Raw genomic sequence first — 14,760 nt, 5'->3', positions numbered from 1 at the left:
CTTGAACTGATTCAGATGTGACAGCACTGGCTGCAGGAGACTCAGGTGAGAAAGGGGATGTGACAGGTAAGGAAAGGGGACGTGACAGGTGAGAAAGGGGATGTGAGAGGTGAAGAGGGGAATGTGACAGGTGAAGAGGGGGATGTGACAGGTGAGAAAGAGGATGTGACAGGTGAAGAGGGGGATGTGACAGGTGAGAAAGAGGATGTGACAGGTGAAGAGGGGGATGTGACAGGTGAGAAAGAGGATGTGACAGGTGAAGAGGGGAATGTGACAGGTGAAGAGGGGGATGTGACAGGTGAGAAAGAGGATGTGACAGGTGAAGAGGGGGATGTGACAGGTGAGAAAGAGGATGTGACAGGTGAAGAGGGGGATGTGACAGGTGAAGAGGGGGATGTGACAGGTGAAGAGGGGGACGTGACAGGTAAGGAAAGGGGGATATGACAGGTGAGAAAGAAGATGTGACAGGTGAAGAGGGGGATGTGACAGGTGAAGAGGGGGACGTGACAGGTGAAGAGGGGGATGTGACAGGTAAGGAAAGGGGACGTGACAGGTGAGAAAGGGGACGTGACAGGTGAAGAGGGGGACGTGACAGGTGAAGAGGGGGATGTGACAGGTGAAGAGGGGGATGTGACAGGTGAGGAAAGGGGGATGTGACAGGTGAAGAGGGGGACGTGACAGGTGAAGAGGGGGATGTGACAGGTGAAGAGGGGGATGTGACAGGTGAGAAAGAGGATGTGACAGGTGAAGAGGGGGACGTGACAGGTGAAGAGGGGGATGTGACAGGTGAAAAGGGGGATGTGACAGGTGAGGAAAGGGGGATGTGACAGGTGAGAAAGAGGACGTGACAGGTGAAGAGGGGGATGTGACAGGTGAGGAAAGGGGGATGTGACAGGTGAAGAGGGGGATGTGACAGGTGAGAAAGAGGATGTGACAGGTGAGGAAAGGGGGATGTGACAGGTGAAGAGGGGGATGTGACAGGTGAAGAGGGGGATGTGACAGGTGAAGAGGGGGACGTGACAGGTGAAGAGGGGGACGTGACAGGTGAAGAGGGGGATGTGACAGGTAAGGAAAGGGGGACGTGACAGGTGAGAAAGAGGATGTGACAGGTGAAGAGGGGGATGTGACAGGTGAAGAGGGGGACATGACAGGTGAGGAAAGGGGGACGTGACAGGTGAATAGGGGAATATGACAACATCAGCTGCGGGTGAAAACTCAGGTGAAAACAGGACAGCTTCGTGTAATCAGTAACAAACTGACTAGTCTCTCATTGGCAGTGTCATTTCATTGATAGAATATGGAGCTGCAGAAGACAGCAATGGTACCATCAATCAGGGACAGCGCTCTCCTTGCTCACTCTTCACTCCAGACTGAGCAGGGAAGTGGGGTTCAGTCTGCTTCAGCACAGGTAGTGAGCAGCTGTCTCCAGGCAACAGCCAGCACCTGTGCAGTGGCTGGCACTGTCCTGCATTCTGGACTCTGCTCAGTTTCAGTGTGAGACTGGCGAGATACCGGGTCGATACGGAGGCCAAAGTGCTCCTGCTAACGCTCTGGGGCCGGACTGAACCGGCCTGATCCAGCCGCTTGCCAGCGTGACAGGGCCTCCTACCAGCGCTGAAAATAAACCTCATCCTCCCACCACTGTCAGGCAGCCAGCGAAGAGTGATGCGCCCCCTGGTGGTGGCAATGCCATGTCCCTCATGTGCCTCGGTAGTGATTCGCTCCGTACACAGTACCGCCCCAAGGTCAGAGAGCTCCGGCTCCAGTGTAGCACTCTTTTTCCTCTATGGAGGTGTTGTGGTAGTCATGGTAACAGTTACTGTTTCGAGCAGCATCAAAAATGGCCCCACGGTTACCCTTGTGCCGCAGTGAGGCGGAGAGTTCATTCGGTTCTGATTCTGAAACCTCACGTTCCTGTCCTCCTCTCCCTCACTCCGACCCCCCCCCCCCCCCCCCCCCCCCCCCGGATCCCTGTTTCCCTGGGATATGTCTTCTCATTAGAAACAATAACAACATCAGCGCTAAAATCTGCTACTGATTAACAGCCCTTTTTTCTGTCACTTCGTCCAACGCTTCGCTGTGGAAGTGCGCGGAGAGATGCTGGTGAATTGCCGCAGGTGTCTGTCCCCAGGGTCTACCTGTCCGTCTGTGTCACAGAGACACCCTCCCTTCCATGATGGCGCTGTATAACTCCTCGTTCACGGCCTCATAACGCCCCAGACGCGAGTTCAGGAAGTAGATCCGGTCGGTCGTGTGGTGCGGGTCAAATCCTTCCCTCTGTAGCCTGGTCTTCTGTATTTTAAAAGTGCCTGAGGTGGTGGAGGTTAATAATAATAGGTTAATATAGGAAAAGACAGAGAGAGGGGGGACAGAGATGCAGAGGACAAGGAAGCAGAAAAAGAAGAGTGTAGAGACAGAGTGGAAGAGAAAGAGAGGCAGGTACATGTACTGAAATAAAGAGGCAGGGAGAGAGATGCACAGGAAGAGAAAGAAAGAATGGGTGGGAGATGAAGGGAATGAGAGAGTGAGAGACGTGGAAAGAGACGAAAGACATGAAAAAGAGAGGTGCAGAGAAAGAGAGAGAGGGGGAGTGAAAACAGCAGACTGAAAAGAGAGAGCGCTGTATGACTGAGCCATCAGCAGAAAAGCCCTCCTGGCGCCCGTCTCTCAGAAGCGTCTCACCTGTGGTGTCCACCTGGGAACAGATGCGCAGGAAGATGGGCCGGGCGTAGGGGGGCAGGGCCTTCTGCACCTGACACAGGAAGGAGTTACAGTCGAAGTGCCCCGCCCCGTCGGCAATGGCAGCCATCCCAGCTTTTCCCTCTACACCTGCGTGGACAGACAGATCCGTTGCAAGCAAGTTAGAGAGGGAGAGAGAGGGAGAGAGAGGGGGGGCGGGGGGGACAATAATGCCACATGTGTGTATCTTGTGTGTGTGTCTGTGTGTGTGTAGTGTGTGTATTACTATACTATACCCTCCCCTTCAATGAGTAGATTAATAAATACTAATAAACATGCCCTCCCTTCAACTGGTGTGTGTGTATGTATGTATGTATGTGTTTGTGTGTGTGTGTGTGTGTGTGTGTGTGTGTGTGTGTTTCAATAACTATACCCTCCCCTTCAACTGTCTCATCTGGTGCTAGTACTCTCTCTTACCTGCTACAGGTGCTCTCACTTGGTGCTGGCGTTGTACTCTTTTTGAGACACAAGTACTTTCTCTCACCTCATACAGTTATTCTCTCTCACCTGGTACAGGTACGGGAACATCCTCTGAACTGGTACAGGCAAACTCACTCTCTCTAACACGGAACAGGTACCCCTTCTCATCAGGCACAGGTATGGGTACATGCTCGCACCTGGTACAGTTACTCTCTCTCACCTGGTACAGGTACAGTTACTCTCTCTTACCTGGTACACGTACAGGTTCTGTCTCTTACCTGGTACAGTTACTCTGTCTCTTACCTGGTACACGTACAGGTTCTGTCTCTTACCTGGTACAGTTACTCTCTCTCACCTGGTACAGTTACTCTTTCTCACCTGGTACAGTTACTCTGTCTCACCTGGTACAGTTACTCTTTCTCACCTGGTACAGTTACTCTGTCTCACCTGGTACAGTTACTCTCTCTCACCTGATACAGGTACTTTCTCTCACCTGGCACAGGTACTCCGTACACAGCCACATCGGTCTGTCCCAGCAGGGTGCTCAGGGTCCCCTCCAACTCTGTGGTGGAGACGTTCTCCCCCCTCCAGCGGAACGTGTCTCCGCTGCGGTCCCTAAAGTACATGTAGCCCAACTCATCCATCACCAGAACATCCCCTGAGAGGAGGGAAGGAGGGAGAGATAGAGACAGGAAAGTTTAGGGAAAATGGGAGTGTTGGGGGGGAGTAACAATATTATGTTATGATCTTGTCTTTCTTATTAAACCTTGACACACTGGATGAAGCCAGACTACTTTCAGTAACAGATGACACACATCAGAGTGCAAAGCAACAGTATGAATCTGTACACCGGGAGTGACCTGTGCTGAGAATCTCCCCCTGTGAGCTCCGGTGAGCAGGAAACGGAAAACACCACAAAGACCCAACATGGGCGGAAAGAACACACAAGTGAGTGACAGACAGAGGGAGAAACAGCAAGAGAAGATAACGGAAGATGAGAGAGAGAGTCCCCCTGAGGAAGGAAGGAGCATACCTGACAGGTAGGCGGAGTCACCCTTCCTGAAGACGTCGTGGGCGATCTTCTTGCTGGTGGCGTCCTGACTGGCGTACCCATCGAAACGCCGCAGCGGGTCCTGCTGGTTAATCCTGCCCACCAGCAGCCCTGGCTCTCCTGGGGTGGGTATCAGAGGGGCACATACACACTGAGACAGGTACATATACACTGACACAGGTACACATACACACTGACACAGGTACATATACACTGAGACAGGTACACATACACACTGACACAGGTACATACACACCGAGACAGGTACATATACACTGACACAGGTACATGCACACTGACACAGGTACATATAAGCTGAGACAGGCACATACACAGTACACTGAGACAAAGACATATAGACTAAAACAGGTATATGCTGAGAGGAACAAAAATACACTGAAAAGTATACAGAATATATGTATACCATACACCAGGATCCATACATAATGAGAGGGGATAAATATGAACTGAAAGGGGTATTTATACCTTAACAGAGTGAACGCACACTGAAGCAGTGAGAGTTTAGTTGTTTGGTGGAGGTTTGGGTGTGTTTTGGGTCTGCACCCACCAGGGCAGGGGTGAGGAGAGTATGTGGGAGTTTGGTGATGTGGTGGAGGTTTGGGTGTGTTTTGGGTCTGCACCCACCAGGGCAAGGGTGAGAAGAGTATGTGGGAGTTTGGTGGTGTGGTGGAGGTTTGGGTGTGTTTTGGGTCTGCACCCACCAGGGCAGGGGTGAGGAGAGTATGTGGGAGTTTGGTGATGTGGTGGAGGTTTGGGTGTGTTTTGGGTCTGCACCCACCAGGGCAGGGGTGAGGAGAGTATGTGGGAGTTTGGTGACGTGGTGGAGGTTTGGGTGTGTTTTGGGTCTGCACCCACCAGGGCAGGGGTGAGGAGAGTATTTGGGAGTTTGGTGACGTGGTGGAGGTTTGGGTATGTTTTGGGTCTGCACCCACCAGGGCAGGGGTGAGGAGAGTATGTGGGAGTTTGGTGACGTGGTGGAGGTTTGGGTGTGTTTTGGGTCTGCACCCACCAGGGCAGGGGTGAGGAGAGTATGTGGGAGTTTGGTGACGTGGTGGAGGTTTGGGTGTGTTTTGGGTCTGCACCCACCAGGGCAGGGGTGAGGAGAGTATGTGGGAGTTTGGTGATGTAGATGAGGTCAGGGGGTGTTTTGGGTCTGCACCCACCAGGGTAAGGGTGTTGACAGAGATTTGGGGGCGGGGGGGGGGCTGCTCTTACCAGGTTGGCAGGGCACACATAGCCCCTCTCTGTCCCGCACCAGCTCCATGCTCTCCTCATCCACCTTCACTAGACGGATGGGGTACACATTCGGCAGGATACGGCTGTTGAACCCACACGCTCCTACCTGTGAGAGGGGTGGAGACTATTACACACACACCTGAGAGAGGGGTGGAGACTGCTACACACACACATCTGAGAGGGACAGAGACTATTACACACACACCTGAGAGAGGGGTGGAGACTGCTACACACACACATCTGAGAGGAACAGAGACTATTACACACACACCTGAGAGAGGGGTGGAGACTGCTACACACACACATCTGAGAGGAACAGAGACTATTACACACACACCTGAGAAAAGGGCGGAGAATATTACACACACACCTGTGAGAGGGGCGGAGACTATTGCACACATACCTGAGAGGGTGGGGAGGTAATAGAAAGTATTCTATTACTACACTGCGTAACACTAAAGTAACATTCTGAGAAAGTAAGTCATTATCTGCACTCAGCACACCGAGCACACTCGGACACTCAGATACTTGGTCTGCCACGACCCCTGACCCCTTACCTTGCCGTCCATGTTGGCGATGCTGCAGTTGCACTCGGTGGCGCCGTAGAACTCCCCGACCTGTGCGACCCGGAAGCGCTTGGTGAAGGCCTCCCACACGCTGGGCCGGAGCCCGTTCCCCACTGCCAGCCGGACCTGGTGACCCGTCTCCGCGGCCCTAACGGGCTGGGACAGGAGGTACCGGCAGATCTCCCCAATGTACTGCACCACCTGCGGGGGGGGGGGGCACAGAGGGTTGCAGACCTCACAGCACTGCCGCACACCACTGATCTATCGATGCGTGTGATTGGCAGAAGCTTACCGTGCACTTGTGCTTGATGCAGTCGTCCCAGAAGCGACTGGCTGAGAACTTCCTCTTCACCACAACGGTGAGCCCGAAAATCAGACACTGGCCCACCCCCATGATGTTCCCTGCAGGAGAGGAGGAAGAGGGGAGGTTTAGCCACTGAGAGGGCAGAGGCTCGGCCCACCAATCGCACATTAAGCCACACCCCTGTGGGAGGAGAGGGCCAGCCCACCAATCAGAAATTAAACCACGCCTCCTTAGATAGGAAAGAGAAGGGAAGAATGTATGAAGAGACAAAGAGATGAGATGATTAAAATAGCAATGAAAAGTAAAAGAAGAATAAATAGAAGACAAGACAGACAGAAAAAAAAATCAGACAGTCAGAAATGAAAAAGAAACAGACAGACAGACAAGAGACTCTGACAGGCGGACTAAAAGGCCGACAGGCAGACAGGCAGACAGGTAGATGGTCAGACAGTGGGACACAGACCTGCCGAGTGGTAGAGAGGCAGGCAGTTGTATACAACATCGTCGTGACGCATGCGGAAGGCGTGGTATCCAAAAGCCGCAATGCGGTAGTACCTGGAGGGAGAGAACAGGTGCACAGGTAACACTCAGGTAACACTCGCAGGTGTTGTGTACGAAATACCGTCCATTGCTTTTCTCTGGGAAGAGGGTACAGACAAGCACACTCCACACTATAGCAGATGTACACTAAAGACACACTCTAATGGATTTATGATATAGTACATACACGTCATACAATAATAGATAGACAGTAAAGATACACTATATCAAATGTGTGGCACAGATACACCATATTATAACGGGTGCAAAACACAGACACATCATATTATCACACACATACAATACAGATACACTATAGCAAATCTGCAGCACAGCCACACTGTACAATAACAAAATAAACTTTACTACATTATTACATTATGACATTATTTAGTAGCCACTCTTCTCCAGAGTGACTTACATACAGTACATGTAAGTAAAAATTTTATCCATTTATACAGCCAGACATTTACTGAGGCAGTTGTGGGTTAGGTACCTTGCCCAAGGGTACAGCAGCAGTGTCCCAGCAGGAAATCCACACTGCTGCTCACTGGGCACATGCTAGCATTCACAGCACAGACACAATATATCATAACAGATGTATGGCATTGCACAAACGCCTTACACTGTAAGAGATGTTACGCCACACTGTAAGAGATAGACAGTACAGTGCAAATACACTACATTACAGGCAGCGCAGCACAGTAGTAAGGGACAGGACGTGTAACCTGAAAGCCGATTTGATTCCCCGCCGCTGCTGTTGTAACCATGGGCAAGGTACTTAACCCACAATTGCCTCAGTAAATATCCAGCTGTATGAGTGGATAACATGTAAAACTGGAACAATGCTATGCATGTCCCTCTGGATAAGAGCGTCTGCTAAATGGCAATAATAAATGATAATAATAGTAGGTGTGAAGCACAGACACTCACCGGCTGTGAACCACAATAGCAGCTTTGGGGAGTCCCGTGGTGCCCGAAGTATAAATATAGAACAGTTTGTCTGTGGGGACATGAAAGGTGACAATATTTAGGAGCAGACATTAGAAAACTTCCCTTTCCAAAACTTATGTGTCATATAACAGTTTAAGGTCAGTAGATCAACACCCCAAATTCTATCATCACATCTCCAAACCCTACTATCCTTTCCAACCCCAAGCACCCCAAAAGCTGCCACAGCACCCCCAAACCCTGTCACACCCAAAACCTACCAAATCCTACACCCACAGCGGCTTTAAATTGTAACGCTTTCCGACCAATGCCACCCCCAAACTGATACAGCAGCCAAAACCAACACCACATACATAACCACACCCTAAACTCACAGCATTTCCAAGGTACCCAAATGACCTTAACACACTCCCATACCTGCAGCGCCCCCCCAAACCCTACTACACCCCCAAACTCATCCATCATTTGCCAGATGGTTTCTGCCAGGGGTGGAAAGGGGGGGAATGAGATGGATATGGGGGAGACATGGGAGGATACTGGGGGGCCATTTTATGGGGGGAGGAACCCCATCAGAGTCTGGCCACGTTGACATGATGAGTATCATTACATTACATTGATTTAGCAGATGCTTTTATCCAGGGCGACTCCAAGCTTCAGAGGGCAGACGTGCATCCATCCAATTTTCCAATTTAAATGAGCAACAGTGACAGACCAGGCTAACAACACTCCCAGGCCAGTGAGTGCAGGCACAGCACCATTCAAGCATTAGTTAACTTGCGCTAATCTGACACTAGACAGCCTGTAAATCTAAGAGGAATTCAGTACATGCAGTGCCATGTATCTCAATATCTCAATGTCACTAGTGATACCACATCCTCATTGCCAATTCAGTACAAAGATATATTGGTTAAAAAAACAACAAAAAAAGAGAGAAAATCAGCTTAGGTTTGCGTATAACAGAGACACAGCCACAGCGTTAGACGCTTCTTAGTGTATCACCCTCTCCCCCAAGTCATGTGCGTACGGGCCCAGAGAGATACGTTATCTGTGCGTATCAGGGCTACGCCGGAGGATACCGCATCCAGCTGGAACGCTCTCGCTCCAGGGAAGGGCTCGCGTAACCGCTGTCATACTCTAACATTGGCTTCTCCCTCCGTGTTTTCGGGCCCACGGAACCGAGCGGGTCACGGGCCCGCCGAGCTGGGCGGTACCGGAGGCAGCGACCCCGTCCCCGTCCCCGAGCCTGCCCAGTCTCTGCTGAGAGCCGTGATCATTTTCGCAATCCGTTCACGGGCTTGGTAGAGAAACGGCAATCCAACACCCCCGCCCCAACCCGCCCCCTCCCTGCTTGCTTTTCAGTTAGGCAATGACAGCAGGGAGAGGGAGACACAGAGAGAGAGAGAGAGAGAGAAAGAGAAAAAGAGAGGGAGAGAAAGAGCATGAAAGGGAGAGAGGGAGGGGTGAAAGGAAGTGGGGGAAAGGTTGCATACCATTCCCGTGTGGGACAGTAGTGAACGAGCAGGAGTGGGAGTGAAAGAGAGGAGTACAGATGTATACTGTGTGATAGGTTCGTTTTTTTGGGTTTTTTTTTGGTTGGTCCTGTTTTAAGCTCCCCTGCCTCTGCTGTGTGCTTCTGCTATGGCAACGGGTGTGTGTGACTGTGGAATGAAATAAATAGAGGGAGGGAGAGAAAGAGAGAGAGAGGAAGACAGAAAAAAAGGAGAGAAGGAGAGAGAGAGAGAGAGAGGGGAGAGAAAGAGAGAAAGGGAGAGGGGGGAGAAAGAAGGGGAGAGGAAGACAGAAAAAAAGGAGAGAGAAGGAGAGAGAGAGAGAAAGAGAGAAAGGGAGAGGGAGAGAGAAGGAGAGAGGGAGGCAAAGAAAGAGGCAATGGAAGAGAGAGGGCGAGAAAGAGGGAGAGAAAAGAGAGGGAGAGGGACAGGGACAATGGAAGAGAGAGAGAGAGAGAGAGAGAGAGAGAGAGAGAGAGAGAGAGAGAGAGAGAGAGAGCGGGGGGAGGGGAAAAGAAGGAGGGTGAGGGGAGGGACACAGCGAGACAGTCGTTTAGTCAGCTCTGAGCCAGCAGAGTTATCCGAGTTCATTCATGCCGTCAGCCTGATTGTTTAAATGTGTCAAAGGGTCGCTGGCGGTTACACAATCTTCATCTGTTCAGCTCGGAATTCCTTTGGACTGCATAATCCAAACCTGCTGGATTAGGACTGTACAGCTATGGTGACATGCGGAGTAAAGTGGAGGGGCGTTGTGGGGTGGTAGCAGTGGTGTAACATGTGGGGTCATGTGACCTTAAAAAACAATGGCAGCTTTCGGAGACCGCCTCGGTACACGGGCCGTCTGTGCTAGCCTTCGCAAGACCTCTCGATGAACCGGCTCTGTCTGCTGCCGTTTAAAACGACCTCTGCCTGACCTGGCCTGTCTGGTCTGCTTCACCCCCAGAGTCTGAGTACAGACGCCACATGTTATCCAAGGACTGTCCACCAGCCAATCACAAGCCTGCTGGCTGGGCCCTGAAAAGATTTTTTAATGCAAGAGCTTTATTGACACAGACTGGCGTGGATCAGGAGTAGATGTTCCAGGGCGATATGACCTGGTGCACAATGCCATGAAGAATAACTGCTCTCATCACAGTCAGCTACAGTCGACTGGCATGTGTGTGTGTGTGCCCACATGCCTGTACATCTGCATGTTTGTGTGAATGTATACATACACATGTAGCAGAGCTGAATTTAGCAGCTTGTGTAAGTCCTGCGTAAAGGCTGGAGGGTAGCAGGTAGCAGAGCGGTTTCAGCGGTGACGTCACTCCCCGAGACTGAATATCTGGCATTGTTGCCGATAGGCTAGGGGTAAATTGCCTTTAGCTGAAGACGTAACAGCGCTGGCTGTTAGGGTTTAGCCAAGTGCAGACCCGTTCCGTACCTGTTACATATGCTTACATGTGTCTCTGATTGTAAGCGCGTGCGGCACTTCGCAGTGCACCTGTGTATATGCGCATGAGTGTGAGTCATGGTGTGTGTGCGTACAGTTCACTCACGTACTCACTCCTGGCTTTCTCCGAATCAGCGAATGAGTGAAACGAGGTATGAAGAGATGAATGAGTCGAATGAGTGAATGACTGAATCAGTGTCTGTGAGCCTGCTCTGTCTGTGAGACTGCTCTGTCTGTGAGCCTGCTCTGTCTGTGAGCCTGCTCTGTCTGTGAGACTGCTCTGTCTGTGAGACTGCTCTGTCTGTGAGCCTGTTCTGTCTGTGAGACTGCTCTGTCTGTGAGACTGCTCTGTCTGTGAGCCTGCTCTGTCTGTGAGACTGCTCTGTCTGTGAGCCTGTTCTGTCTGTGAGACTGCTCTGTCTGTGAGACTGCTCTGTCTGTGAGCCTGCTCTGTCTGTGAGCCTGCTCTGTCTGTGAGCCTTCTCTGTCTGTGAGACTGCTCTGTCTGTGAGCCTGCTCTGTCTGTGAGCCTGCTCTGTCTGTGAGCCTGCTCTGTCTGTGAGAGTGTTGGAAGTGCTGACTGATCTGACATTGCATTTGCTAGGTGACTGAGTACAGGAGCACCAGTAGGTGAGGAGGCTAACACCTGGGTTTGGGCATGTCCTTTAGAGAGCTGCACAGGCAGGAAGGCAGATGGGCGGATCTCCAGACAGACGCTGTTCCCTCTATCCAGCCAGGCGGAGCAGACCAGGAGTGGGAAGATAGAAGACAGAGATACAGGGAGAGGGAGACAGAAGCCCCTCCCCTCTCTCAGTCCACTGAGTAACCACACACACACACACACACACACACACTCATACGCACACACACATGCACGCACGCACGCACACACGCACACACACATATAAATACACTTGGGAGAGGGACACACCGTTGAAGCCTTTCTGGTGGGCGTTGGCGGACGGGGGCAGTCGGGGGCTGGAGGCCAGGAGTGGGTCCAGGGGCTGGGCGGACAGAGAGGCCAGGCAGTCCGGGCTCAGCTCCCCACTACAGAACCGCACCATGGACCCGTTGAGAGAGGCACTCACCTCCAGGACAGCTGTGCGAGCGGGAGGGAGGGATACAGATGGCAACTTTAATACAACCAAATACCACCATCACACACATTGCTGCAGTGACACACACATGCATACACACACACACGCACGCACACACAGACGCGCACGCACACACAGGTACATGTACACGCGCACACACACGCGTGCACACACACACACACACACACAAACACACACACACACAGGTACATGTACACGCGCACACACACACACACACAGGCACATGTACACGCGTGCACACACACATACACACACACACACAGTCTAAGCGCTGACACCAAACAAACATGCACTGAACTGATATTGAACTGAATGTGGTGTATGGCATGAATACATTAGAACATTAATGTAAAGTGGTAAGTACACCAACTTCAACAATGATACTCCAAACTCCCTTAATTACCCATGGCTCCTCATTGTATAACATCAGAAACAAATCCAACACCCCCCCGCCCCCCACCCCCCTCTCACCGTCTGCCAGCTCTGCTCCGAAGACGATCCCCCGCGAGTTGGACACGCCCACGCAGTGCACCAGCGAATCGCAGCGCAGGTTGAAGTTGATGAGGGCCGCCTCCACGCCCACCTTGGCCAGACCCAGCCAGAGGGCCACCACCATGGGGCGGCTCTCCATGAAGACGGCCACCACGTCGCCCGAGGCCCAGCCCTGGCTCAGCGCCCAGTGGGCCACCGCGTTGGAGAGCTGGTCCAGCTGGGAGAAGGTCCAGGTCTCCCCCGTGGCCTCGTACACCAGCGCCGGCTTGTCCGGGTGCAGCGCCACCGTCTGGGCGAAGATGGAAGGGATGGTGCTGCCCTTGCACATGTGGCGATGTAGGGCCAGCTTCACTCGCAGGAGAACATACAGGCCACTAGGGGGCAGAGGCGAGGTAGGGGAGACATTAGGGCATAAAAGAGAGAGAGGGTTTCAGGGTGCAACAAGCAGCAGTGTGTGGGCGCTGGCCCAGTTAGACTGAGACAGCAGTGTGGTGTAGTGCTAAAAAGCTGGGCTTGTAACCAAAAGATTACACGTTCAATTCCCCAGTGGGGCACTGCTGTTGTACCCTAAGGCAAGGTACTTATCCCACAACTGCCTCAGTAAGTATCTCGCTGTATAAATGACGTAATGATGATGACGCAATGAAAGCAAAATTTAGGGAGGAGGAAAGGGTGAGGAGAAGGAGAGGGCTTATAGGAGGAAGGATTTAGGTTATACGAGAGGAAGGAATTAGGGTATAAAAGAGCAGGAGGTAAAGTAAAGTACAGTAAGGTGAGGTTAGGGTGTAAGAAAGGGAGGGGTTAGGGTCTAAGGAAGGGAGAGGAAAGGGCATAGAAATTTCAGGGTGTAAGTGAAGGAGAGGTAAGAATTTATGGGAGAAGGGATTTAGGTTATATGAGAGTTAGGGTTATGAAGGAGGAAGAGGTACAAATGTACAGTAAGGTAAGGGCATGGTGTAAGAAAGGGAGGGGTCAAGGGGTAAGGGGGAGGGAGAAAGGGAGTAAGGGAGAAAGGGTACAGTAGTACCATACACACAGACACATACACACATGCGCAGAGGAGGTGTGTGTGTGTGTGTGGGGGGTTTAAATGCTGATGAAAGTGAGAAGTGGGTTTTGTATTAACGTACAACAAAGAGAAGGAGAGATACAGGTAACAGGTAAGTGGTTGTGGCCTGATTGGTGACTCCAATCCAGCACATTGCATCCAGCAGTGGCAACTCCATTGGGGATGGAACCCACATCCTTCTGGTGTAATAACAAGAACACCAACCCCACCCTTTGTGCCCCCCCCCCCCCCCCCCCCAAAGAAAAACCTCTCCCTGCACTCACTTAAGGTCTCTCTTGGCAGTGCGAATGGCGACATACAGGTACCACCAGCCCTCTTTTCCCAGACACAGCCCCAGACTGGCGGCCAGGCTCCAGGACCAGGGTATCCCAAAAAATCGCAGCAGACTCAGGGACCCCAGAGACACTGAGGCTCTGGCCACACCCCTCATTCTGGGAGGACAAGAGGAGAGAGGGATGAGGAGAGGAGAAGAGGAGGGGAAGAACAGACGTGGGGGAGAGAGAGGGAGACACGTTAGATCATTTTTCTTGGAGCAGAGTAGAACGAATATCCTAAGATTACTACTGGAGTAAGCACTAAAAAAAGACCTCTGACAGACTTTTGTAACCCAACGAATTACGAGTGCTTTACCCTCTTGTTCTACGCTGAGTCACATGTCACGCTCGCTGCGAAACTTTCCAGTGTGTACACGACGTCCCACGACGGACCGCCGGGTAAACAGTCTCCGTTTCTAATTTCTCCGATAACATTCATCCGTTGATTCAATCATTCATTTCCTCGTGCTGGACCGGAGTTACTATAACTCTGATAGTTACTTGGCTATTATGCTTTATCTCTATTCAAAATATATATATTTGCGGTTACACTGCTCAGGCTGCTATATACTGTATTTATTTTCCAGCGGAACGAACAGGTGAATATGTAAGCTAAAATATAAACTTCATTACGAGCAGAGGTACTTACTCGTCCACGCTGGTCGTGTTCCAAAATGACCCCGAAACTTCTTCCAGTCGGTTAGTCCGAAAAGCTTCCTGGATGTCGTGTGCGGTCGCTTTCTATGCACCTTACGTGACAACACCTTACAGCGTTCACTGGTACCACACTTGATGAAAAGACCCACGGAAGCAGATATTATTAAAACAAATCAAACAAAAAAAACAACTAACCAACAGCTAATGCTTAATCCATTGATAAAACAGTAATGAAGACAGAATAAGGTCAGTACCAAGAGCAACGTGATTTATTCTGGTGCTTTTTCGGTCCTAAAAATGACCGAAAAAAAAACCTCTTATTTGAGAGTTGGTATTTTCACA

General features: G+C 51.3%; 1 protein-coding gene across 1 annotated transcript; it reads right to left on the bottom strand.

Moving 5' to 3' along the window:
- Window positions 1-1,968: 1,968 nt before the first annotated feature.
- Window positions 1,969-14,760, bottom strand: LOC118793893 (long-chain fatty acid transport protein 1-like). The gene is made up of 14 exons (XM_036551997.1): window positions 14,673-14,760; window positions 14,411-14,549; window positions 13,711-13,878; window positions 12,358-12,752; window positions 11,700-11,867; window positions 7,811-7,880; window positions 6,801-6,892; window positions 6,326-6,435; window positions 6,025-6,234; window positions 5,447-5,573; window positions 4,193-4,330; window positions 3,653-3,817; window positions 2,683-2,829; window positions 1,969-2,309 (listed from the first exon to the last, which is right to left on the bottom strand). The coding sequence occupies exons 3-14, from the start codon at window positions 13,875-13,877 to the stop codon at window positions 2,152-2,154; spliced, it is 1,947 nt and encodes a 648-aa protein (XP_036407890.1). The 5' UTR covers window position 13,878; window positions 14,411-14,549; window positions 14,673-14,760; the 3' UTR covers window positions 1,969-2,151.

Source organism: Megalops cyprinoides, chromosome 1 (genome assembly GCF_013368585.1).
Source record: "Megalops cyprinoides isolate fMegCyp1 chromosome 1, fMegCyp1.pri, whole genome shotgun sequence".
Lineage (NCBI taxonomy): Eukaryota > Metazoa > Chordata > Actinopteri > Elopiformes > Megalopidae > Megalops > Megalops cyprinoides.
This window is presented reverse-complemented; position numbering and strand designations above follow the sequence as displayed.

Coding starts and splice junctions, on each gene's coding strand:
- LOC118793893 (XM_036551997.1), bottom strand. CDS start 13,877: ATGAGGGGTGTGGCCAGAGCCTCAGTGTCTCTGGGGTCCCTGAGTCTG. Junction 6,436..6,800: donor GCCTCTCTACCACTCGGCAG/GTCTGTGTCCCA, acceptor CCTCTCCTGCAG/GGAACATCATGGGGGTGGGC. Junction 4,331..5,446: donor ATGTGTGCCCTGCCAACCTG/GTAAGAGCAGCC, acceptor TACCCACCCCAG/GAGAGCCAGGGCTGCTGGTG.